Source organism: Vanacampus margaritifer, chromosome 15 (genome assembly GCF_051991255.1).
Source record: "Vanacampus margaritifer isolate UIUO_Vmar chromosome 15, RoL_Vmar_1.0, whole genome shotgun sequence".
NCBI lineage: Eukaryota > Metazoa > Chordata > Actinopteri > Syngnathiformes > Syngnathidae > Vanacampus > Vanacampus margaritifer.
Window position 1 is genome coordinate 19,819,270 of NC_135446.1, and position 27,202 is coordinate 19,846,471.

Genomic DNA, 27,202 nt, shown 5'->3' on the forward strand with positions numbered 1-27,202 from the left:
AAAGCATCGGGGAAAAAAAGTCACTGCTGGGTCAATAAAAATGCCTGAAGAGCAGCCACCGTTTCATCTTTACAACAGCAGCTTCAAATATTCATAACTGCTGGCGTCAGCAGCACAAGACGGCGTCTCATATGAATATTTAAAACAGACCCTCAGCAAACAAGTGCACTCTTAAGCTCAGAAAAATACAATCAATTTGTGAAAATCTCCAAATTAAAACAATTCCCTGGTGTCAAAGTCAAAGTAGCCCAAACAGAAATTACAACTCATTTTAAACCCTCTCTAATTGCCCTGTTTATATAAGTCGGTTTGTCTCATTAAAAATATGAAGTCATAGCTGTCTGTGTGATGAATGTTGTGAAACTCCGCCTCTTCTTGACTGCGAGAGCCATGCGCCATTATGTGACATCAAGATTAAAAGTATTGATGTCTTCAGTTTTCACCCAATGACGTGAGAATAGAAAGCCTAATTTGTTTAAAAAAAAAAAACCTCATCTTCACCTATCAAACTGCTTAGCCAGCACAATTGTTTTAGGTCAAAGGTCAAAGCGAGACCTTTGAAAAAAGAGCTTGGTATGCGAATGTAACCATCGTCTTTTTAAATGCTTTTAGTCGAGTTGGCTTTGAAACAATGTTGTCGTTTTTCCATGCCAAGTCAAGTCGACCCTACATACCAGCGTCATGACCCCCATGCGTTCCATGTCCCGCGCAGGGCTGCGGGGGTCCAGCTTGGGCGTGGAGTGCCCGCTGGGCGGCGAGGAGGACGCCAGGGAGGAGGCGGTGGCCGAGGCGGTGATGGAGGCCCCGTGGTGGTGGTGATGCATGCGGGCCAGATTGAGACCCTCCAGGCTGACGCTGGCCACGCGGCTCTCGATCTCCTCGGCACGCAACTCCGTCGACTCCTTCTCTTCTTGGATCAGCCTGCAGGGGGAGCCCATGAGCTATATTGTTCCACCAATCTATCGCAGATTTTTAAGCCATCCAAAGTAGCGACGACGGTACCGGATCTCCTTGTTGATGGCGTCCAGCTGCTCCTGAAGCATCATGGCCAAGGTTTGCGCGTCGGAGTGTCCGCCGGGCGAGAGGAGGTCCATGGAGCTGAAGAGCGTCTCCCGGTCGTCGTCGTCCATGTCGGACATCTCCGTGTCGCTCTCAAAATGGTGGCCGCCGCCCACCACGCCCAGCTGCTGCGAGCGCCATTCTTGCTCACCCAGAGACTTGGCCTGACAAAACAATGCATTTCTACTTACTATATGTTGAGCAAAAAAAAATAAAAATTTAGAATGGATTTTCAATTCAAAACAGGTTAGAAGGCAGCAAACCGTCCAAAAAATAGTCCAATCTAATATCTGTTTCCTCGTTCCATTCTCACTGACCATAAAAAGTGGACGATTAAAGCAGTGACTCACTTACTTGTATTTATTTGCTTAACTCAACACACTGCAGTACATTATTCTTGACTCATCGCACACGCTCGGTCTACGTCACTTCCTGTAGTGTGACCCTCACTCTAATCCAGAGGTGTGTAATCTCGGTCCTCGAGGGTCTAAATCCTGCGGGTTTTGGAGGTTTCTCACTTCCAACACAAGCTGATTCCAATCAACAGGATCGTTATCAGGCTTATGCAGAGCTTGCTGATCATCTGGTTTGGAGAAGGGCAACATGCAAAACCTGCAGGACTCCGGTCCTCCATGTTCACCTCTGCTCTAATCAGCCCCCCAAGCAATATAAACTCAAACAAACAACACGACTGTTACAGTACTAAACCGTTTATTACACTCCAGTTGAGGTTAACTGTAAATCTAAACACACAAAACGAAGATAATTACACACATTGCACACTTAAATGCAAACACACTTTGTTTCAATTTTTTCCGGAACGTAGCTAGCTCAAGGCTAACGCACAACAGAAAGTGTCATTGACGCGCTAATGCTAATTAGCGCGCTACTCGCGGCACTTTTATCACTCAAAAGAACGGCTATTCATACAAAAACGCTTAAGGAACGTATACAGAGAAGCATCTTAGCATTACCCACCGGCATATGGTCTTCCTACGTTGCAAAAAACAACTTTTATTGGCATAACTTGGCATAGCTTTTTTCTTCTTTCTATTGTGGGTACACTTAGCGTATCAGAACGCGCGGAACCACACTGCCCCTAAGTGGCCAAATCATGTACAACATGAACAGCACTCCCAATAAAAGGCACACGCAAACAAGGGCAAGACAGTCGATCGTTTTGTGAACATTTTATATAAATTCTGAATCGTAAATGAGAGTCACCACTGCCTTAATCATTATTAGGACTTGATACAGATCGCAGCAGAATTCTTCTCCTCACCTTGGTTTCCCGCAGGCCCACTCGACCTCGCCTGGACCTCCGTATGACCTTCGCAGAGCGATAGTGGTCCGACTGGGTCTCGGCCAGGGAGCCCAGGGAGAATCGAAGCTCGCCCGAAGTGTCCAGGTGAGACCTGGTCAAGAGTTCGTGTCACGCCAGGCCGCTTGACATTGCGCAATAGAATAATGGGCCTCACAAAAAGCAGCCTTACCGTGACAGGGTGGGCTCTGTGAGGGATCCCGCCCTCAATCTGAACTGGTCCAGCTCGGACCGCAGCTTTTCGATCTCCTCGGCCAAATGCGTCTGCAAACAAAAAATTCATATCAAAACTTCTAGTCATATTCCCAACTTGATGAATCTCACCTTCTCGTGTATGGACTCCTCATACTGCTTCCTGTAACCCTCCGAGTCTTGGATGAGTAAATTCTGGAGGCACAAACAAACAAAAAAGAATGAAACGAGGAGACGATGATGTGAGATGTGAGGGTGCGGTCAGTAAGAACCTTCTCTTCCAGAGCCGCCATGCGTTCCTTGAGGTGAAGCTGCAGGCGCTCGTTGGACTCGGTGAGGAGGCGGTCCACCGTGTCGGAGAGACGCTTATTGTGCTCCTCGTTCATCTTCTCCCGCTGGCGAGCCTGCGGGAAAGAGAGCAAGAAGATGAAGACCGTTTAGGAGAGTCGCCTCCTCTCGGTGAAGCTCATCGTCATCCTCACCCGTAGCAGCTCCTGGTTCTTCTCCTCCAGCTGACATTCCAAGTGGCGCATGCGCTCCTCGATGTTTCCGTGACGTTCTTCCGCCTGAAAGACAAAACGCAGCTCAATTTCAAATCTGGAATTGGCACAAAAGATGACTTTAGGAAAAATGGAGAAAAAGGCACATCTGAATTCAAATTTGGAACTTAGCCAACTTTTTTGAAAAAAAAAAAAAGCAACTTAAATATTGTAATTCTGTCATTTGACATAAGATTTCCAGAGGTACCTATAATGTTGCAATTTGAGAATTTTTTGGGGGAAAATAAATAAATAAATAAATAAATCTTTAGAAACCCACATTTCAAAATTTTACATTTGGCCACAATTTCCAGGAAAACTGCACTTTTAAATCTGTAATTTGACCAAAAATGCATCTCTGAATTATATCGGCGACTTTAAATTCAATTCATTTTTAAACTGTAATTAAAAGAAAAAAAATACAAGTTAATATGAGGGCTGCTTGATTATAAAATACAACCAAATCGGTACATCATTTCCAAATTGAACCAACATTTATTAAATTAGCTATTTTAAAATTTAAAAAAGGTGAAAAATGTAAACAACTCAACTAAAAAATGATTATTATTTTTTTTATGATTATGCTGATTTTGTAACTGTGGAGTGTAATCATTGAAATTGTAATTGAATTTCGAATTGCACAGCCCTAGTTAATATTCTATATTTGATGTACAATTTTTAGGGGGGGGGAAATGTACCCTTACAGTATATCCTAAATCCATCCAAAATTTCAAGAAAAAAAGTTCTCCCCAAGCTAAAAAAAAAAAATCACTTAAAATTTTTTGATCCGCAATTCAACCAACAAATGTTTGAAAAAATACACACTGAAATTCTGAATTTGATGTAACTTTACTTTGTAAAATTCAACCAAAGATTTTCAGAAAATAATTTCTAAAATTTTTTCATTTTGACCCAAATTTCACAATGAAAACCTCAAAGTTCCAAATCAGAAAAAAAAATTGCGGACGCACCTTTAAATCAGTTTAGCTAAAAATAACTACAAATTTCAAGTTAACCAAAATTCTCTGAATGAATCACCTCAAATGTAAATTCGACCCAAAAATTTTAGAAAAATGCATGACACGTTCTTCCTGAAGTTAAGGGAGCGTTTCAAAATTTCTGTAGAGCGGTACGAATGTTTTTGGGGCACGACCTTGGTGAGTGCGGCGATCCTCTGGGCCAGCTCGGCCTCCACCTCGGGGAGCGTCTCGGCCTTGCGCATGGTCTGCTGGAGCTTCTGCTCGGCCAGCTCCAGCCTCTCTTGCAGCTGCCGGTTCTTCTCCTCCATCTGCGACGACAAAAAAACAAGACGAAGGCGCTTTGAAGCCGGAGCGCGAAAACGTCCGCGGGCGACGAGGCGCGACCGGAACCCACCTGCCTGAGGAAGGCCTCCTTGTTGGCCAGCTCGTTCTCCAGCTTGTCGTTGATGTCGTGCACGGACGTGGACTCGCGCTGGGCGCTCAGGTAACGCTTCTCCAGCGTCACGATGCGCTCCTCCATGTCCTCCTTCTGGCACATGGCCTGCATGCAAACAACAAACCGGACTTTTAACTCTTTGACTGCCAGACGTTTTCAGAAAAGGGATGCCGTGGGTGCCAGCCGATTTAAGCATTTTGACTGATCTTTCAAGGTCCACATAAAATTATGTGTTTGGACTAAGGAAACACACATACTACCAAATGAAAGATTGGACTCTCATCTTTCATCAGAAAAAAAGTTTGTTTCTACCTTATTCCGTTTTTCAGTAATCAACAATAGAAAATGGTTAGTTTCACCTCTGTTTTGAAACAAACGTCTTTTAACGTCTTTGGCACTCCTCCATAGGATTTTACTAAACGTTATTTAACGTTTTTGGCAGTCAAAGAGTTAAATAAGATCTCAAGGTGTTGGCTTTTAGAGTGAAAAAAAAAGAGAAGAAAAAATTCTTAACTCAATTTTATGAATTATTATGACATTATTGTATCAATGACTAAAAGATGCAGACATATTTCTATTAGTTTAACGTTTTCGCCTTTTATGTTAACAAGAGTATGAAAACTTTTTTTCACTTTTATTGTACATTTAGAACCGATATAAAATGTGCCATTAATTGTGAGTTTACTATTGAAGTCATGTGTTTGATTAAGATCAAATATTTTAATCGCCTGACACCCCTAAAAAAAATGCACCCATTAATTCAACCCAAATTGAAAGAAAAACACGCAAAGAAAAAAAATAATAATAAAAAGATCTGTATACGTGACCAAATTTTGGGAAATTTTTCTGGGGTGAAACATCCAGAACCAGAATTTTTAGGAAAATATGCATCTCTAAATGTTTAGAATTTACCAAGATTTAAAAAAATAAATAAATCTCAAATTCTTAAAAAATTTAGAAAAACTGTACCTGTAGAATCTAAAGCAGTATTTCTCAATTATTTTTTGTTATGACCCCTCCAAGGAAGAAGAAAATATTTTGCCCCCCCGCCCCCCCCCAACTATTGTTGTAAGTACACTTCTATAGAGGAACTAATATTCCTTGTACATTCTGACAATGGAAGTGACGTGACATTGCCACCTACTGCAGTGGATGAGCAATTGCATTTTATTCTCGTATGAAGGGAATAAAAAATAAAAAAACATGAGAATCACCTCTTGATTCAAATGTGTAATTTGACCAACATTTTGAGAAACTTACACCTCTGAATCTGTTAATTTACTGCTATTTTGTCGGAAATTTTACAAAATCCTTCACATAAAAATTTACCTGAATTGTAAAAACTGTGCTTTAAAATTAAAAATTTTTAGGAAATAAACGCACCTGGAGATTTTAATTTCAACCAACATTTTCAGAAAGACACCTGTTAAACTTTTTTATTTGACCAAAATTTGTGGAAATTTGCACTTCCTCTGAATTCCAAATTTGACCAAAATACTAAGAAAAAATGCACGTCTAAATTCTAAATTTCAGCTTGTGTAGGAATTTGGATACTGCTGAAGAAGAATGTGTTTTGCGCACGTCACCTCCTTAATGTCCCGCTGGTACTTGTTGTTCATCTCCTCGGACTTGATGAGGTCCTTGCGGGCCGTCTCCAGCTCCTGCTCCACCTCGGAGACGCGCGACGACAGCGAGGACATGCGCTCCTTCATCTGCGCCAGCTCGTAGTTCTGCTTCTCCAGCAGGTCCTGCAGCTCCACCACCTGGCTGGCCTCGCGCGCCGACTCCAGCGAGCCGTTGGACAGACGCTGGGGACGGGAAAAGAAGAACACGTCGGTCTGGAATATGCGGCGGCGGCGGTGGTACGCGAGACCCGGCCGTTGCCGTGGCGGCGCACCTTGCTGTGGATCTTCTGTTGCGCCTCGCCGCTCTCCAGGATGTCGTCGCCGGCCTCGCCGGACGCCACCTTCCTCTGGATGTGAGCATTCTGCTCGCGTAAGGCCACGATCTACAGACAGGGGGCGCACAAGTGTTACAAGTATGGATCACGGGCTAAATATGGCCCACGAAGAATTTACCCAAGTTTGGTTATATTTGTTGCATTCATTTAGTTTCCTCGAAAAATAAATAAATAAAAATATATTAATTCAGGTAAAGCCAATGTTAGTAAAATTAAAAACACTATTAAATTCATAAATTTGATATATATTGTATATTTAATCATTTGCAGTTTTGTCACAAAATTGGTCGAGGAATTGTAGAAATTAATAAGAATAATTTTTTAAATTACCTTTATTTATACTTTTATAATAAAAAAAATAATAATGAAAAAGTGCTGTAATAATTGTTTGTTGTTTCCCTAAAATTGGTTAGTTAAAAGCATTTTTTTCACTTATTTTTTTAATTCATTGATAGCTTTAATGGGTTAATTGATTTATTGTGAACAACAACATTTTTTAAAATAATTGGTTGATAAACATTTTTTTAAACTTTTATTTAATTCTACTTTAATTTTGCTTTAATTATATGTAATAACATAAAAAAAGAAAATTACTACTGAGTTTCCTAAAATTGGTTAGTTCAAAGCATTTTTTCCACTTATTTTTCATTTCATTGATAGCTTTAATGGGTTGATTGATTTATTGTGAACAATAACATTTCTTAAATAATTGGTTGATTAACATTTTTCTTATTTTTTTACTTTTAGTTCATTCTACTTTAATGTAATAACGTAAAAAAGAATATTACTTCTGAGTTTTCTTAAAATTGGTTTGTTAAATGCATTTTTTTTTACTTATTCGTTGATAGCTTTAATGGGTTAATTGATTTATATTTATGTAAAAATAATAAAATAGAAAAATAGAAATAAAGAAAAAAAACAAACTTTTCTGAGCCACTACAGAAAACCATAACACAAATTTCAATATACAGTGTGTATGGGATATCGAATATTCACAGCACTCGAATTTTGAGGGAAAAAATGAAATGAATCCATTTTGGAAGAAGCCTTCAATATAATGACTACTTTCCAGATGCAATGTAAAATGCAGCCTGGAGCCTCCACCTACATCTCCTCATTAAATCTCACGAAGGCGTAATTAGGCCGGGGCCATTGTTCCTGTCACGGATCCATCTGGGAGATCAAAAGAAGCTCGTCAGCGCCTGACATCAATCAAACAACCAACGACGCAACACAGACGGCGAACCCTGTCGCTCTTCTTTGAGGTCCCCCCCTTCATCCTTTTTCGAAAATGACAATCATCCTTGTCATTTTAGAAATCACTTTGCACTCTCTGGCCTAGCGGGAGCTCATGAGGTGTGGACGTATCTATTATTTTGAAGGCGGAGTCCAGGTCCAGCGGGTCGTCTGTCTGCGAGGCTGACAGGCGTAGCGGTAGCCTCGACTTGAACAGACAAGACGACGCTCGGGTATTTGGTGGTGCAGTAGAGAAGTTCCAGCTACTTTTTTTTTTTTTTTTTTACCTTAAAACTTAAATTGTAATGCTCGCAAATGTTTCCTACCTCCTGATTGGCTGCTGTAAGATCCTCCTCCAAGGCGGACACCCTCTCCAGCGACACCCGCAGTCGTTCTCGCACCTGCAACAGAAACATAATGTCAATAATGTCACTGGGAGAGGTTTGATCGACAGAAGCCACAAAAAAAAAAAAAAAAAAATATATATATATATATATATATATATTAATATAATTGTGGGAATGCTGAACAACTTATGTTGTTTCTAACTTTTTTTCTTTTTTTTTTGAATCCCAGATAATACTTCCGATTTACACCGTTCAAATTTCAACTTCCCTAAAAAATATCTTCTGATTCCACATTACTTACAGTATTCGCACAATTTAACGTTCAATATCAACTTTTCCCCATTCGTTTTCAATGGGACTGACATTTTTCTAAGCCACGCCCACTTCCGATCAGCTGTTTGCTACTGCTCAATTAGTAAAGTGCATTGTCCGGTCGCAGGTTCGAATCCCATCTCCGACTGTACATTGCAAATATATCCATGGGCCGTTATGCTCAGTGATATACCGACTGAATATCATATCGGAAAATTGATGATCATTTCACTGAAATGTTTCAACATCAGATGACGCTTTTTTTGAATAAATACGTTTTTCGCCCGTGCTTTCGAACAAGTCAAGTTAGCTCAGTGGCTAGAGCAATTGCCTTCCACCACATCATTTATCTTTCAAAATACTTCATAAAAACCTTAGTATTCAGCTTTTCAGCATTCCCACGCAATTTCTGCACAAATTGCACTTGTCTAGTTATAATGAAACATTTCAAAAAAAAAAAAAAATTCTCATAATTTTCCAACTTGAGCTACACATGACTAAAAATGGCTTTTTAGATAAAAATGCAACTTTTGCGTGGTGCACCTTCTCGTCGAGGGCTTTGTGGTGTTCGAACAAGGACTTGAGGGCCTTGAGGACCTCCACCTCGCTGGAGACCCCCGAGGGCGACTGCGCCTGCCGCTTGACCACCGTCATGCGCAGCGAGCGCTCGTGTCGGGACACCAGACATTCCAGATGCTCCAAAAGCAACTGCGCACAGAAGGACCACTCGTTTCTTATTGCCGCCTGGAATCGTCTGAAAACGTGGGAAAAAACGAGAGCGCACCCGAGTGTTGTTCCTCTCGGCCTTCAGCTCCGAGATCTCCTCTTCCTTCTCCAGCAGCTGCTCCCGACAGGCATTGAGCTCCTTGGTGAGCGCCGCAAACTCCTAAAAAAGGAACAAAGAGGAGAGATTTGAGAAATTAAGATAAAAAGTACAAAACCCTGACAAGTTTGGCGCAAAAAGCCGACAATCAATAATGGAATTTGGCCCTGGGTGCAATATTAGAGCGTTCTCGTTGTTTCATAGCATCAAGGATTTCTTTTATTTTTAATTTTAATTTTTTATTTTTTTTTTTGGAGAGCTCAGTATTGTTCATTCGGTAATTTTACCGATTTGACATGTCATCATCATTGCTCTCCTTTTTAAAAAAATATATTTTTTTTAGGATATTTCTGAAGTGCTTCACTGTGAAGCTCTCATGTTTCGCTGTCATGTGACGTTCACTCATGAATGCCTGACAGGACTTTGACTACATGCTGTCATTCAGAAGAGACGAGAACTCTCAAGCGTTTCATAGAAAACATTTTGTTGTCTCATTACAAGACATTGAATGTCACTAGTTACAGGGTCGGAGATGTCGGAATTTGCAAGTGAGCGGATGACGAATCCTTCATGATAGACTCGATTGCGATTGAGAATAAATGTACAGAAGTTACCCCATATTTACTCTTACAGTATTGCAAAGTAGTTTAAAATGACCTTGTTTGAATCCTGTAAGTCGAAGAAGGCGCGTGACTCAAAACAGGAAGTGTGCGCTTATCACATGACAGCGGCTGGAACATCGGCATGTCTTTTTCATACATAGAGTTTACGCCACGGGCCACTGAACAATGAGAGGCGGGCCGCAAATGGCCCACGCGCTGTAGTTTGGACACCATTGTCGTACACGTGAAGGTCATAAGGTTAATGTTAAGGCTTTTGACGATAAGACACACAAAAACTTAAAATTCATGCCAGTTGGGCATGAAATATTTCACTCGTACCCGCACGCGCATCGAGTTGTCTCGAACGCGGGCACACGCTGCGTCGCCCGCCACATTGACAAAGCGGCAAAATGGGAGTTTGTTTTCATCCTCTGCTGTTGATTCCGTCCGGCCGTGCGCAAACGCTGCCTGGCGAATTGTTATCCCCGGGAAGCCGATAACCTGAAAATGGAATCGCGACGACGGCCGGGCGGGAATGCGAGATGATGTCGAACGTGCTGCGGTGAAAAACACTCGCTGGGAATCACAAGTCCATTAGATAGAGAAGCACCTCGGGGGGGGGGGGGGGGGTTTGCTGGGAACAGATGATAATAAGAAGACCTACAGGGTTCGAGGGTTCGAATTTTTCAAGGTCATCAGCCTCCATGCTTCCTACAGCCAGCATGTTGTTGTTTTGAAAGGGCAACAGGTTCAAGATGGTGCAGAAGTCCATTCAGAGTTCACCTGTTGGCCTGCCGACTTGCCGGGTTTGGCCCCATTTGCCCCCTCAAGTCCGCAAGTCCGATGGTCCGAGACAGCGGTCGACACGCGTTAGCGTCACGCGGGCCGATGCTAGCGATAGCTGGCATTTGGGGAAAAGGTCGACAGCGGGACGCGAGCAAAAGAACTCAAAATTCAAGAAGAAGAGTTAAAGCCACGATGACACGATTTATGATAAGGTAACAGAAAAGTTTTTTTTTTTTCTGCTCGGGGTTTGCCAGTTGCTTTCCGGCTGGATACGGAAATCCAAAGTGTTGCCAGGAAAACCTTGTGACAGCTCCGAGGTTTTGTCAGTAGCGTGTCAAGGCCTGCCAACTCGGCCTCAAACATCACGGTTGGACAAGCACAGGCCCAAAAGGGGCTCCAGGGAGAGGGGGGGGTGGGGGGGGGGGGGCTAACTCCCAAAATGTTGAAGGGCGCGGTGTTGAAAAAGTACATTTGACGGGAAACGCCAGCATTCGCCATGCGTGGCGTGTTTGCGTGTTCAGCACACGGGTGCGAGGCAGGGTTGAGTCGATGCTAATCAGCTGCTGGTGTGAGCCGCTCGCAGCTTGGCTTCGACCCGACGGGGAATCCTAGCCTACAAAAAGATGCTATTTATAGCCTGCCTGCCCCTCCCTCTTTCATTTACACTTTTGCCGGCTTCCCCATGAAAAATACATTCGGAATCAAAATTATCCCCCAATTAAAAAACGGAAATCTGAGCACGGATGATTTACTTCCTGACGACGCCGCCTCAGGGAAAACAAAAAGAGCATCTCCTCATCCGCATCCCAGCGCGCTCATCGCCACGGCAACCGGAGCTCTGTTGCCATAGTGACGCACGTAACCGTGAGGAAATCTGTCGGACTCGGGTTGGAAGTCTGTCAGCAACATTAAGACGGGTTTGAAAACTTTTTGGGTCCAGGCCAGAAATGTGTCCGAGGATCCTCTTCAGCAAACGTAACCATCATGTGGATGCCGTACAAACTAAAAAGTTGATCATTGGTATGATAACAAACGAATATTTGACTTGGATGAAATCTCTGGCGATTCTAAAAATAAAGAAGAAGAAAAAAATCCGGGAATAACATGAAAGAGGCTGGAGCCAAAATGAGATCCTGGATTCCCATCTGCGCCAGCTTTCTGTGAACCACATCAGAAGTTATTCCAGTCAGCCGTTCCTGTTGACGTTGGTAAATCCAAGGGGCCTCGAACGCACCACCTTTAGGTTGCATGACTGCGAGTGCACACCTGCGCCGCCACGCCTTCAATAATGCACAAAAAGTCTTTAAAATAACAGACTCGGATCTGAATTATTCACACGGCCGCTCGAAGCAGCACGCCATGCTACACGCTATTTGTGCCATATGTTAGCAAAAAGCTAAGCTAGTTGGGTTACAAAAGACCAGTCCACATATTTCCAAAGATTCTTAGTGCAATGATTTGCTCCTTGTGAGCAAATGACAACAATCATGATATTTTCTTATTAGGAGTTCCTGAAAGCAGAAGATAACATGGCCAGGTATGACGTGTGTGCAACGTTTCATTTGTTTTCACGAGGGATAGACTGATTATCGGCGCCGATATTTGGCATTTTCACAAAATGTTTTCATCGGGATTTGCAAGATGTTGGCAATTTTTCACTGCCTGCGAAGATCTTTTGAAACCTTTTACGAACCCTGACGAGAACCTCAAATTAGCTACATTGGCATGCATATGTGGCTCGATGAGATGCAGTCAACTTTTCAATGATGGATTTATTTAAATTGCTACTTCATTAAAAATGATGATCTCACAGAGAACTCTCGACACGTTTTATTAAAAAATAACAATAAAAAAAAATTAAGAAATTATGTAGAAATTTTGGAAAACTTTTCACAGTAGAAAACTATTTACTTGCTTAGTTTTTAATTTAACTTAAATGCTAAGGACCCTGGAAGCTCCCTGCAATTCTTATTATATTTTTTAAACAAAGCAGTCAATTCCTTATATGTTAAAAATTTAAAAAAAAAAAATTGTTTGACGCTAATATTTTCTCGTTTACTGCAAATAAATATTGAAATATCGGTTATTGATCTCCTTGACTACTAATAATCAGTATTGGCCTTGGAAAAAACGCTCTATCACTAGTTTTCACGAATGTTAAATCATCAAAATCAGCATCATTATTCTTGGCAAACGTCGCCACGGCAACGGAAAATGGGGCCAAATGGGGCTAACTGAATCAATTTGAGGGTCCATCGTAGACCACTAAATTTCATTTCCAGACTTATTGAACATAACATAATATTGCACCTTTCAACCCCCCCAAGTATTATTCCAATGTTGATGGATGATCGGCTCACAAGAACACGACCAATAATGTCAAATTCGGTGCTTTCCAACCATACAACATTGCCTCTGATTCTGGCAGACGCCCATGGGTGCGGCCCAGCCAGATTGCCTGCAAGAGACTGTCTGTCGCCACGGCAACTGAAGGGCAGGTGCCCCCCCTCCCCTCTCCCCCTCCTTCCCGAAGGGGTGTCATGAGGTTCGGGTCAGATAAAATCAAATTGTCATCTTGGCTGTCGAAAGACATTTCAACGTTAGAAAATAATCTAGTGTGAGTGAGATGCACAAAATCGATTTGTATGCACATATGGAGGTATAATAAGAGATTGATGCCGATCAATATATTTATCAATCAGTTAAACGAGTGGAGAAAAAAAAGTCATTATGGATGGATCCATTTTCTGGATCACACTGCTACGCTTTCATGTCACGTTCCTTGTAAACAACAGAGCTAGCCGCTACATGCTAGCTATTCACATGTATGGACAATTTTGGACGAGTTTTGGAACGGTGGAGAAAACGTCTACTCGGGTCTCATTGATGTCCTCTACAAGTCACTTTCTTGGCCATGTCGCATCTATTGATCGCTCGCTGCCATCTTTCCAATCGGGGCAAAAGGTCGTCACCACCAGCAGATTCTCCACCGGCGCTAAAAGACCACATTTTAGGAGCCAGAGGGCCACTCGCAGCACTTTAACGAGAAGACGGAGAGGCGCGATATCTGGCCACGCAAAAGCGAAGGCGGCGTAATTGAACATATCCGGAACTTTATGAGCCTTGCATTATTCACGAGGGCGGCGGGGGCCCGCTGTAATAACGTCGCCGTGACACAGCAGGCGAGCTTGTAACGCCGCAACAAAGCTAACGGCCATCGCCAAACACGGCGCCAGTTCATCCAGCCATGAGAATCTCGGAGAACGGAAGAGGAGGGGGGGGGGGGGGGGGGTTAGTGCAAAGTGTGAGAGTTAATGACAGAGCAGACCAGACGCCCCCCCCGGCGCTCCCTTTACGATGCCCATCAAATAAAAGAGCCGTGGAGGAGCGAGGCATTTCCTGCTTCAGCACCGTGGACAGCGAGGGGGCCGCCGAGGACCACCTTCCTCCTCCTCCCCCTCAGGAAACAGACTCTCTGTCCTGCAATCGCGCGGCGGAGAAGACAAGAGAGAGTTGGCAACTTTTTATAGACTGCGTGAGAGGGACGGTTGATTTTTTTTCTCCGTTCTTGTTCCTGCGTGGTTGGTGAGATTGACCTTCACCATCCAGTCGTTTTGCATTCGCATTTTTTCACCGATTGTTATGCCGTAATGTAATCGTGATATTTTATCAGTCCATGCTAACAAAGCTAACTATTTAGCATATCAAGGGCATATATGACACAATGGAGCCGAGGAGGGGGGGGGGGGGGGCGGGCGTTCCTCTTGCATTCGAAAGCTCGCTCATCCTTTTAATCGCAGTGGAATCCATCAAAGTGGGTCAAACTGCATTGCCCATCTGCCCCGCGCGGATTTTAAACGCTGATTAAAACAAAAGATAGAAAATAGGGCAAACGCCTCCTTCAGCGTGCACCGTTCAAGAGGCCAGCGCCGCGTGCGCAATTACACGCGTGTCGTCACGCAAGCAAACGAAAAGGTCAAAGGCGTCAATCTGCGTCCACGCTCGCATCGATCGCGTCTGCCCTCATTTGCATACAGACACTTTTCGCTCCCATCTATTACGCGTCAGGCAGCGCTAACAGCTAGGCTAACAGCCATGCAGCATGAACGTCAGTCCGACACATGCACGCGTGATTGAGAGCTGTCAGAGACGACGGCCATTTGGAGTTCAAGGTCGATCGGTGACGATTCTGCGTGTCTCTTCTCGTACTTGTAAAAACGTTCCCGGTTCGGCAGATATAGCAAATACTTCATCAAAAAGGAGACCTTGTGTGCTTGCTGTAAGCTATTAATTGACGTTTACACCAAAATGAATACACAATAAAGAGAATTACAAGTTGCATACTTGAGCAAACACACAGCTTCGCTCACAAACATCTGCTAGCTTAATGCTAACACTAAATGCAATCTGCTACAAATGGGCTAATTCACCTCACAAACATCTGCTAGCTTAATGCTAACACTAAAAGCAATCTGCTACAAATGGGCTAACAAGTAGGATTTTTTTTTTAAGATTTACAAGATGACCTCATCGAGTATCCGTACGCCGCATAAGACGACTACTCAAATGGTAGTGCTTTTGTACTTGGTTTAAAATTTATTTCACCTCCAATTGCTTCAAGACACAACACGTCAACAATGTTTTCCGCACAGGAAGTAGCTTAGCTTCTCCTGTGATTTGTTGACTCCCCCAAATCTCCTTCGCGCTCATCCAAGTTAGCAATTAAAGAGAATTCAATTACAAAATGGAGGTGCTGTGCTGTGGTGGAGATGATGAAGATATTCATCTCTGTCAGAGTGCCCCCCCGCCCCCTCCCTTCTCATATCCCCTCAGGCTGTGTGCAAACATGTTGCCATGCCAGAAGTGTCAGAGGAGGAGGATCGTGCAGCTGTGTCTACACGCCTCCTCCTCGTACTCGGGTTTGCGCCCAATCTTCACGCCTCATGCAGGAAATCAGCAAATTTGCCATGATGAGTGGATTCCTTCATCCACACAAGCGCCCCCATTTTACACCACAAGACACCTGAGACACATCTGGACCAGAATGGACTAAACTGCCCTATTGAGTTTTTCCAAAATTGAGTGGAAAAAGAAAAAATGAGATCGACACATTTATCTGGATCTTCATCAAATAAATACATCAATAATATCAATAAATAAATAATAAATGAATTAATTTTTAAACTATAAATATACAACCAAAATATAATACATTTGAATGAAATCAATATACATATATAAAATATATTTAAAAAAATATATAGAATAGAAAAATAAACAAAAATGTACTGCAAATGTAATGAATAAAACAAAAAACAGACTGAAATTTAAAAAAATCTAGAACATCCTCTGCACATCTCTTCCAATGCAAGCCAATCAATAATGTTGGGACGTGGCCTCATTGGCATGCACGTAAATGGAGATCAATGCATGTTGTCCCAAACAAAACAAAGATGCATGCTGGACTTGAAGAACAACAAAAGGTAGAGATCAGGGGTGGGCACACTCGGTCCTCCGGGGCCAGAGTCCTGCAGGTTTGGGGTGTTTTCCTTCTCCAACACAGCTGATTTATGATCAGCAAGCTCTGCATAAACTTGGTAACGATCCTGTTGATTGGAATCAGCTGGGAAACCTCCAAAACCTGCAGGACGCCGATCCTTGAGGACCGAGTTTGCCCACCACTGGTCAAGAGAGACTGTCAAGTTTCTGCAGAAGATCTCTCGAAAGGTACAAGGTAACAAGAAGGCACTTTTTTGCATGACCACATGAATTCTTAAGAGTCAAAGCTCAGATGTATTATTAACACGCGCACGTGTCATCAATTCACTTTATTGTATAATTTAGTCGGGAGATTCCGTGTCAAAGTCACGTGACTTGCCTGGAAGGTGTAGAACCTGGTGCCGTTGGGCGGGTGCGCCTTGGGGGAGTTCGTCCCCGCGCTCACGTCCGAGAAAATCATAATCCCGCCCGCCACTCGCCACTACAAAATCCCGGATCAGGACATCACGGACGTCGAGCAAACAAAAGACCAAAAGAAGAGGTGTGGGGGGGGGGGGGAATCAACACAATCAGCACGCGCGCGCGCACGCGCACTAGGCGGCGGCAGCGGCGTGCTCGCGCGAGCCGCCCAACAGCGGAGTGCCGGAAGAGGAACCGCGCCAATCAGGTTCCATGGTGACACAGAGGCGCCCGCGGCTCGGACTGACGCTGCTGAGGCGGCGGCGGAGGTTCTGCGCGGATTAAGCACGACCCAGCAACCAACAGTCACCCCCACCCCCCTCCCATTCCCACCCCTCTTCCTCATCGCGAACCAATCAGCTGGGAGAGCATCACAACAAGACGCGCGGTCCGTCATTATTACATTGGCGACATACGATAAATAACAAAGGCATGAATAAAAAAAATGTATAACAACGGAAAGTGTTGGACAAAGACTTTTCAACAGAGCACGTGACCTCAGTCATTTTCAGTTGGATTTCAAGTATACAATACAATGAAAGAAGGCTGTCGTGTGAATGCCCGAGCAACAGGTGGCGCCAGAGCCCCAAATTTTGCTCTACTATATTAAAGAAATGCAAACAATAAATACATATTTAACATCGACAATACATAAAAAAGGCCTAGTATAAAATAAAATAAAATATCATTTTAATGGCAAAAAATTATACAATTTAATCTGTTATATAGAAAAACAATATATATAGAATAAATAAATAATATAATTTAAAATTTTATAAAAATATAAAAGTTACAAAATAAAAGGAAATGGAACTAACAAAGATGTGGAACAAAATTTCATGTTGTGAAATGTGGAGTTTTACATTCACAGGCCACAACATTAGGTACACCTGCACCATACTCCAACATTTGTGTTTAATTCTAACAATACACCCATTCCTAATATTTGGTGGTTGACACTGAGTACGTAAGCAGCCTCCAAGATTCTCAGGTGGGCGGCTGAGGCGTTCAAAATAAATAAATAAATAAATAAAAATACAAGAAAGAGAGAGCGAGCGAGCGAGGGAGAGAGTTTGACTCTTATTGACGCCATTCATCTTGCAGGAGTTTGTTTCTTCTTCTTTTTTTTAATTTGCGGCAAGTGCAACACAAAAAACATTTCCTCCTCTCCTCCCACTGCTGCTCTCTACTTTATTTGCAACTTGGGCCTCATCAGTTTTGCGATTGACGACCGGGCGAGAGGAGGAAGAGGAGGCAATCTCATAAATTCTTCATTAACGCCTCCTCATGAAGGCTTGAGCTCACATAAAAAAATAAATACCTAAAAAAAAAAATAACAATGGGACCTTTCTTCTTGCTAGCGAGTCTACTAACAAGGTTTGGAGATGAAAATGCTTGGAAAATTTGAACATAAATCCACATTAGTCCCCAAAATGTGGTTAGGGAGCCTGCAAAAGTCTTCATAAAGTTACATAACTGAAATTGCACCTGGTGGGTTTTTGTCATGAAAATTCTCAGTGAAATTAAGGGAAAATGTGGGGGAACATTGTTCTGTTTGTACCGTTTTTCAATATGCTCTATGAATAAAGTTGAGTTTTGCTTATTCGTGCTCATTAATTGGCAGTTTGGGATACCCAAACGCCTTGGGTTGGGGGTTGGGGGTCACTTTGAAGCATTCAGTACGACGGTGCACTTTAAAAGTCCGATGGCGCCCTCTGCTGGACAACATTAACACAGAAACAGTTCGACTTCATGGTAACGCAAAATAATCCGGTTTTAAAGATCCGTATTGGGAGAGAAATTAGTTAATTCAAGCATTTTTATTAATATGTATAGTAAATGCAGATATGGAAAAATATTGTTTGTTTAGCACGGGAGGAAGATATTAATATGGAAGAATAGCTTTAAAAAGTGTAAGCACTTCATGAATTATTCATTAATTCCACTTATTCTTCTAAAACCGCATTTTAAATTAATTTTATACAAAATGCAAGTATATAGATGTAGATTAAAATAATAATAATAATAATTTCAGACCAAAAAAGGCTTTCAAGAAAAGGTAAAAATAAGAAACGATGTAATGTATTTGATCTGTGTGTAATACCTAATCTGGCCACAAGGTCGCAGCATCTAACTGGAAGACAAACGGCAACATCTGCAGTTCTTTGAAAACAAAGATTGATTTTGCTGAAGAAAAACACTAGAGGTCCTAAAGCACGCGGACTGTGATCATTTAGACCATTAAAAACAGCTTTATTCCACACAAAAAATAGCCTGACGCCAGCCTCTGAATGTTTGTTCCAAAACGTCAGTCATGCTAATTGTGCTAATGCACTAACAGACAACAGCATGTGCTCCTCGTCTGACTACAGTTTGTTATAAAAAAAAATTAAAAAAAAGATTGTTCAGGCCTTGAAGCTCATGCTAATCGTGCTAATCCAGCTGGCGTGACAAGATTTGGCAAACAAAAGTCATCTTTGTTTCCTCCCTCGAGTTGTCATGGGTCTAATGTGCAGCTAAAGCTAAAAAGAGCGTGGCTAGTCGCTGCCATGTCCCAAAATTAACCGAAGCCAATTAAAGTCATGCTTTAATTGCCACCATCTTGTGGCCTCTTGGTACCAAGGAACGACGTTGAAGTGAGTTAAGGGTCTTCATTTTGACTAAAATAGTTCTTTGCTCCTATTTTGTGGCGTTTATATTATAAGTGTTTTTAGTGGAGACATTGTATACTTGCAGAATTTGGTTCTTTGCGGCAAGGCTCGGTCCGGTGTATATGGATCAAAATGGTGATTAGGAAAGAAGCAATATTGATACCCCAGTCGTCACAAATGAGTTTGAAATGATATGAAAGTGTTTTGGGGGATTTAGTTTGCGGCATATTTAGGAGCTACACCAGTAAATAAAAAAATTAAAGCAATTAAACATTTTTGGGTGGGCGCTCATCACTTGCAAACATCGCAGTAATTCATCTTTGCTCGTGTCTCACCAGAGGCGATGTTTGGCCGCGACCTACTTTTTCTTTCTGTAGCCGTCACTCACGCGGCCGTGTGTCACGCCGCTGCCTCGCTCGCGCACGCTCGAACCTTCCGCGGAGCTCTCATGTCTTTCCAGCTAGCCGATTAGCGCGCAAAGGTGGCGTTGACATCCATTAGCGCGCAATTAATGGCAACGGAAACGCCCGCCGACCCATTAGCTCGACAGGAAGTGGCGGAGGAAGTCAGAGCTGATGATTTCAACATTTTGTGTATCTCTAATCGGGCATGTCATGCGCCACATTTATCATTTAGCAGCGGTATTTAAATTGGGGAAGTATTAAAATTCCAAGGTACAATAACAGCCCCCTCTTTCCTACCCCTCCCCATTGGCTCTTTGCGGCCAAACCTGTGACGCTCACATGCCGCCGCCGAGTCGAGGCCCTCGGCTGTGGTCACACGCAAAAACAATGGCAACATTTTGCTAAGTGCAGTGCGAATGACTCGCTGCTGCGGTGAACAAGCTGCCATGGGACTACAAGAGTTATGTTTTATAAAAAAAGAAGTTGGGATTGGGAATGATGGTTTTCGATTCCTTGTGTTCTTTGCGTAAAAATGTAAGCATCTTAAACTCACAGTTGACAAATTGTGTAGTATCCGCCAAATTAAGCCAGGCATTGATACGTACTTTTGGGAAAAAATTGCTAGAAATTGCGAATGATGATTTCAATGAGGCATCCCTGCCCATTGAACAACTGTATTTAAAAAAAAATGAACAACTGTATTAAATGTAGTCAAATTGATTCTGCTTAATTGTTAGGTAGAAAAATATAAACTAATTGTGATTTGCTAACCACAAGAATGCTAACAATGATTAATTAGACTTCTCTGTCCATTGAACGCCTGCTAAATGTCGAGAATTTGCTTCCGTTATTTTTTTATGTAAAAATTGGGCGTTAAGCGATATATATTTTTTAACCGTAATTAATTGCATGACTCCAATAGTTAACTCATGATTAATCACAAATTTTATATCTGTTCTAAATGTACAATAAAATATTTTTTTCTAAATTTTCATACTCATGTGAACATAAAAGTGGAAAAAATGTTACACTAATAAAAATATGGCTGCACTTTTTAGTCATTGATACAGTAATTGCATAATCATTCATAAAAGTGAGTTAAAATTAAAAAGATGTACTGTACTGTAAAAAACGAGTGTGATATTGATTTTTCTGCCACTAGATGGCATAATTGCACTTGTAAGACGGTGGAAGCTCCAGTGCATTTCTCTTTTTATATTAAGAGCGATCTGATATTTAACATGAACTAACTTGTGAAATTCTGCACATTTTTAACATTGTAAAATACAACAAATCCACAAATATATGCATTATCATGGACGTGTCTGGTGCATTGTGTCTGGAAACAGTACAGGCTTTCCAAGTGGGCCAAGGGGCGTCAATGGCAGTGAATGAGTTAATTGTGCGTTAAAAAAAATTTGTGACTTTAAATCAACTCAAAATGAACACACTCATTTTGACACCCCTAGTAAAAATGTCTTCTACGCGAGGGTGCGTGGCCGGACTGCCACTTCCTATGTAACGACTGAGAAGATGCTAACCCTAGCCTTAGCCCAATTAGCCTTGACCAATTAGTCCTCAAGATGCTTGATGACACTCATCATGCGATCTCCATTACCCCAAATTTTGTTCCCCTTTAACGTTCATTTGTTTGTCAGCGTTAATCAGCAGTCAAGGCCGAAAACGAGCGCGGTGCCGTTTCCCATCTGTTGTCGCGCGAGCCGGAGCTAATCGACACGCGGGAGCTTGCAACGCTAACACGCTAACACGCCGCTCTAATTCCAAGACACTAATTGTACCCTCTTTTTGAAGATGCAGGAAGTGATGTGGCCATACGTGGGCCGATCTTCAAAGTCAGGTTGTGATTATCTACAGTATGTCTAACATCAATTAACGACCACCTCCAGCTGGCGTCCGGGAAAACCCGTCAACAGCAAGGAGGCAAAGAGTTAATTATGTCAACCCCCCTCCCCGCGGGGACGCCTGGATGTTGTTCACGCTGCGTTAGCCCACCATCACGTGATCAGGAGTGACATGGACGCCTGAGGTGGCGGGAGACATCTGGGTCCAGGGGCCTTCACCTTGTTACGCTTCACCTTCAAAAACAGCATTTTGCGTTAGCGCCAAAAGCTAAACGGTTGACTCTTGAGTGGAAGCTAACATAGCCGCAAGCTAGCATCCTGAAAGAGTTCAATATTAGTTGTCATTTTAATTTAATTTAACGTGTTTATCAAAATGGATGGCTTACAACTGAACTCTTAAAGTGACATGGGGGGGGGGGGGGGGCAGTACTGTAAGAGCTCCGCCCTCCTCTCATACAAAGCTTGTAGCAAAAAGAACTAAAAATGAGTTTTTCAGCAAACAGCTGGAGGGGGGGAAAAAAGACCCGAAAAGGTGAACTTTTAAATAGTAAATAGTGCAGGGCATTACTGAATCGTTATCTCCTGGGAGGGGGGCGGGGGGGGGGGGGGTTGAAAGTCCCTAGAGTACAACGCAAGTGAGAAGTGAGAGAGAGCGAGAAAGAGAGAGTCTTTGTCCCGTCAGCCGCTGCTGATGACATCATGCTCTATTCCTGGCGTTCAAGTGGAGCATTCAGAGGCCGAAAGGTTAGCGAGGACCCAGCGACTGATCTCAGACCAGGTCATCATTTCCCGGTTTGATCGGGTACGACGTCAGCTTGTCCCGGGAAATATGCACCATTACGTCACCAGATACGATTGAGGGGTTTAGTAGAGTTTGACAAATAACACATTCACTGCCATAGACGGCTAAAGACGTCAAAGATGAATGTCCCGCCGACGCAAACTCAATCTGTCTGGTATGCTTGACACTAATTTGCGACAATTTGGACAAAAATCTCTCGGCTGATGGATGGAAAGTCCAAATGGATCCAAAATGGCTTCTACAAACTAACATAGCAGACTTTTTTTGTTTTATCAGGCAAGGCTTCCTGAGACTTTGGACCCCCTAATTGATGACATCATGGATCAAGCATGATCGTCTCCTCTCCGGGACTACCGATCTTTCTCCTTATCCGGGCCTTAACCTTTTTTCGCCGTATTGATTGGTCGCCTCTGTCAGGACCACTCCGGACACCGCGGAAGATTAAAGGCTCACTCAAAGGCAAAAACAATCGATGCTTGTCAGAGAATAAACCACACAGCAGCGCTTTGTTTTTTTCCATCTCGGTCATCTTGGGGGGGGGGGGGAGGGTCATGTGATGTCATGTGATGCCGAGGAAGGGAAGGCCAGCTGACAGACCCGGAGGGGAAGAATGAGCAAGTACAGTAGATCAGGATCTAGATTCTGCCCTGGTCCGGACCCCCCCCCCCGTGGAAGCTTGCGTAGTGGTTCAGTCCGCCCCTTGTGATTGGCATTAGGCGGACGACGTTTTGATTTATTTCCGTCCTACTTCTTGGGATTCTGACCGTGGCATGATTAAATTGGGATGTTGGAACGTGTTCCCTCCAAACTTTTGTGTTAGTAAATATGGATAATCCCGATGAAGTTAGCTTTGCTTTAGCACATTCAGGACACGTAGCTGGCATACAATGCTAGCAGGAAGCAAGATGCGCTTTTAATGATTCCACAGAGGGAGTTGGGGAGGGGGGGGGGGTTCCCTGAAGGCCCTTGGCGCGGCCCCTCCCCCTCCCAGTACAGTCGAGTGCTCAGCAGAGCGGCGCAGAGCCTGCGACGGCGTGATATCATACAAGCTAGCCTCCGCTGGCGCCCTTCGCCACACTGCCTTTATTTCACCCGCCGGGGTGCGTGGCGACATTTGCACAGATCCCGTCGCCATGGCGCCGGGCCGCCGGGGTCGAACCGGGACAACGACTCACAAAGAACACGACCGAGAGACGTTAGCAAGCGAGGCTAAATCTCGCCGCGGGGCGCCAGGAAGCGATATCGCATCGAAAAGGCTGCGATGGCGCGTCTTCCAAATGAGGCCGCTCGCCAACTTGCACGCTCTCGGTCGACATTTCGGACGCCGCTAGCACTCCGCAAACGAGGATCGGCGATCGTACCTGCGGCAGGGCCGAGCTGAGCTGCCTCTGCAGCGAGTCCCGGTCGTAGATGACGTCCTGCAGGTGCTGCTGGGACATTCCCAGGCTCTCTTGCGTCTCCCTCAGCGTGTCCAGCAGGCGGTCTCGCTCGTCCAGCATATTGACCATCAGCTGCTCGAAGTGCGAGTCCGGGTCGGACGAGCTGCTCTGCGAGCCGCGCTGGCTCAGCGCCGTGTCCTCGCTGATGGTGGGCATCACCTCGCACATCATCTTGCCGCTGCGGAAGAACAACAAAAGTCACACTTGTGAAAAATGTCGAACACTCTCACCTGTTTCAACGGGCTGCAAAGACAAATGAAAGGAGTTTACTGCTTGGTAGTGACCAGCAGAGGGCGCAAGTCATTCAGGCCCAACTAATTTTATTTTTTTTTCTTCTTTTTTTTCTGGAGAGTTCAGTATTGTTCATTCGGTAATTTTACCAATTCGACATGTCATCATCATTGCTCTCCCTTTTTTTTTTTTTTTATATATATATTTTTTTGTATTTTAATTTTTTTTGTATGTGGGTGAATATGTCTATGTGCGTGCGTGCGTGCATACGTGCATTCATTAGTTCACCTAAAACCTATAAAAAATATAAAAAAAATCCCATGCCGTTAATTTTCTTAATGTGTATACTGACGACTTATTGCTGCCTAAAAGGGCTGCGGTAGGATGTCACACAAGAAATACCAAGAGATGGAAAAGGAAGAGATTTATGGCTATTTGGTAGCAACAAGCAGAGGTTACATTACAAGAACTTCAGGCTTCACTAATTTCATGTCAGTCTGCGGCCTAAAAGGGCTGTGGAGGATGTAGCTAACGCTAAGTAAGAGGCGCTAAATATCAGTCAGTTTTATAACGCAGGAGGATCAATGGATTTCTGACTACACGACAGCAACCAGCAGAGGATTAAATTCTTCAGGCCCGACTAATTTTCTTATCAATATATGTACAACCTAATAGGTTGGTACTTCAGTCTTGAGGCATTAATGGATTTCACAACCAGATGAGGGTCCCAACAAGTCTACCGCCTAAAAAGGCTGCTGAAGATTGAATCCTAAGAGAATTGTTGGACTATGATCTCTTCTGAATGCTCGTCCTAAAATCAAACTAATTAGGCTGCAGCCTTTCAAAGTAATGCTAGCATATCCAACGGGGCTCGCAACTGTTAGCATTTCATACCCGAGAGGGTGCGTGAGAAGCGTATTTGGCCTCGGTTGGCCCTTGTGGTAGAACCTTGGTCACGGGGAAGCTAAAGACATTGTGGGGCGCTAAACTGCCGATCAGACACCAGGGAGCTGCTTTAAAATGCAAGTCTCGCACCATCCCCGGTCACGGCCGCGCTACAATGTCGGGCCTGCGTCCCAGCAGGTTCTGGCAAGATTGTGAGACTCGCCAGCCAGAGTCCCTCCGGCTCGCTATTCAGCCGCCATCCGCTAACGTTTAAGCAGGAGAGCGGGCCAGCTTGTGGACCTTGGATGCATTCCAAACGGATCCGTGGCTTGTGATTGGTGGGCGGGTCGCACATCAAGATGGAGGCCCAGTGAGCACATTCTTCGTGTTGTATGTCTCCTTGGACAAGCGGCGTTAATTGACGTTTTTCTGCTACACGGCACATGCAATCGCCTTTTGTCCCGTTTCCGCTGCTGCTGTGAAGGCCTCCTAAATCACTGGCGCCGTCTACGAAGAATCAATGGGTAGCAGAGCGGCTATCGAGCGACTCTACCAGCTTATGCGCTAACGTGGTAAAAACTGCATTTAAATGACTTCTGAACGTGGATCACATGCGAATAATGCACCTCGTTACCATCCAGTGGGAATAAAGCAGCACGCCGCGGCTAATTTCATCAATCACCTCCTGCTAATCTCGTTAACGACGTTAACATTTGTGCAAGTAGATAAGAGGCAGTGCGCGCAGAAAAAAGCAACGCCGTCTTCGAGTGCACATCAAAAGGTGCCTCGAGCCCAGCCCGACAGCACGCTGCCGCTTTGGAGATAAGCGGGAGGAAACAACGCAGAGCCGGACGCTCTTTAATGGAGCTTAGTCAAAATGACGTTTGGAGAGAATGCAAAACATCCAACGGCAGCCTAAACGGGCAGGGGAAGAAGTATGTTGAGATTAAAATGCTAATTAAAGGGCACTCAAACATGAGTCAGTCTTCCTTGTAAATGAAGCAAAAGATGGGCCAAACTGATCTGCTGCCTAAACGGGCTGTGTAAGAATTCAAACATGAAGTGCTTCCAGCTCAAATTGTCAACACTAATTAAAGGGTGCATTCTGTCTATACCAAAATCGGTAAATTGGTCGATAAAAAAGAAAAGAAAAAAAAGCCTGCTGCCTAAAGGGGGTGCGTAACAAAAACTAAGTGTGCCAAAATTTTAGGAGATAAACATCCGTCAATCATTTGAACGGAATTTTTCAAGATAAGGCCATTATAAATACAGGGATTTTTTGATAGTCTGCTGCCTAAATAGGCTGCGTAAATTTGGCATGTTGTCAAACAAGATGAGCAAAATGCCAAGCCTAATTAAAGGGCACCAAAGATCAGTCTGTCAGTAAACAAAACGAGGGATGTGCATTGTAAATCAAGTGGTCAATAATAGTCTGCTGCCTAGAGGGGCTGCGTAAGATGTCAAAAATCGTCAAGATCAAAATGCTAACACTAGTTAAAGGCCGCCAAAGATCCGCCAGTCAGCAAATGAAGAGGGAGAAGGGCATCAGAAATCAATGATGGGCCCAACGAATCCGCCGCCTAAACGGACTGCGCGAGATGGCAGAACATAAAGCGGCACTCAACTTGGCGGCACGTGTGATCATCGTAAGCCCATTAGGGATGAAACACTTTGTGGCGTCCTCTCACAACATGACAACATTAGCCACGCTGAGAATGTTTTTTAAAGCGTGTGTGTGTGTGTGTTTATGAATGGAGCGCGCCAGATTGTAGCGAGCACACACACACACACACACACACACACGCAGCCTGCCAAGAACGCAACCTGTCAAGTCAGTCCAGTCTGATACTATCAAATAGATTCTCATGTTGATTGTCAATGGGAGCTAACTCGACGTTAGCATTTATCGCTAGTCTGCAACTTGATCCAGACAAGAATCTGACTGAGTGTGTGTGTGTGTGTGTGTGTGTGTGTGTGTGTGTGTGTGTGTGTGTGTGTGTGTGTAAACTACACTACCCACAATCCCTTGCAGTAACACTGAGCGTCAATTGATGAGTAAGGAAATAAGGCTTTGAGACAAAAGTATTGGGACATAAGCCATCTATCAATTAACCAATCAGGGCTCACAGCAAGAGAACACCTGTGTCCAACAGCTTATGAGCGTGCGTGCGTGTGTGTGTGTGTGTGTGTGCGTGTTTAATGCATGTTCATTCATTAAAATAGCCTGATAGTATAGAGTGTGTGTTGATCGTAAAGATGACGTCTACCGTATGCCTGCGGCCATTCACCCTCGAGTGCACGTGAGTGTGTGTGCTTAATGCGTGTGTGTGTGTGTGTGTGCATGCTCATTCATTCAAACAGCCTGACGATAAGTGCG

The 27,202-nt window shown here is 43.6% G+C and overlaps 1 protein-coding gene across 15 annotated transcripts in view; it reads right to left on the minus strand.

Moving 5' to 3' along the window:
* ppfia2 (PTPRF interacting protein alpha 2) overlaps positions 1 to 27,202 on the minus strand; it is a 40,532-nt gene that overhangs the window by 13,010 nt on the left and 320 nt on the right. For 12 of the 15 annotated variants that reach the window (XR_013288378.1, XR_013288379.1, XR_013288380.1 and 9 more), the window contains exons 2-16: positions 23,632 to 23,887; positions 9,167 to 9,268; positions 8,926 to 9,090; positions 8,050 to 8,124; positions 6,425 to 6,535; positions 6,114 to 6,335; positions 4,486 to 4,632; positions 4,265 to 4,399; positions 3,055 to 3,138; positions 2,845 to 2,976; positions 2,705 to 2,767; positions 2,553 to 2,644; positions 2,342 to 2,474; positions 1,003 to 1,223; positions 675 to 921 (exon numbers count right to left, since the gene is read on the minus strand). Coding sequence is in view for 12 of the 15 variants with exons in the window: in XM_077544648.1 (XP_077400774.1) it covers positions 675 to 921; positions 1,003 to 1,223; positions 2,342 to 2,474; positions 2,553 to 2,644; positions 2,705 to 2,767; positions 2,845 to 2,976; positions 3,055 to 3,138; positions 4,265 to 4,399; positions 4,486 to 4,632; positions 6,114 to 6,335; positions 6,425 to 6,535; positions 8,050 to 8,124; positions 8,926 to 9,090; positions 9,167 to 9,268; positions 23,632 to 23,880 (2,178 nt within the window). In the remaining 3 variants the exon portion in view is untranslated. Of the gene's footprint in view, positions 1 to 674; positions 922 to 1,002; positions 1,224 to 2,341; positions 2,475 to 2,552; positions 2,645 to 2,704; positions 2,768 to 2,844; positions 2,977 to 3,054; positions 3,139 to 4,264; positions 4,400 to 4,485; positions 4,633 to 6,113; positions 6,336 to 6,424; positions 6,536 to 8,049; positions 8,125 to 8,925; positions 9,091 to 9,166; positions 9,269 to 16,471; positions 16,833 to 23,631; positions 23,888 to 27,202 lie in introns of those variants that run through there. The other 3 variants (XM_077544652.1, XM_077544653.1, XM_077544649.1) reach the window with 1 other exon arrangement.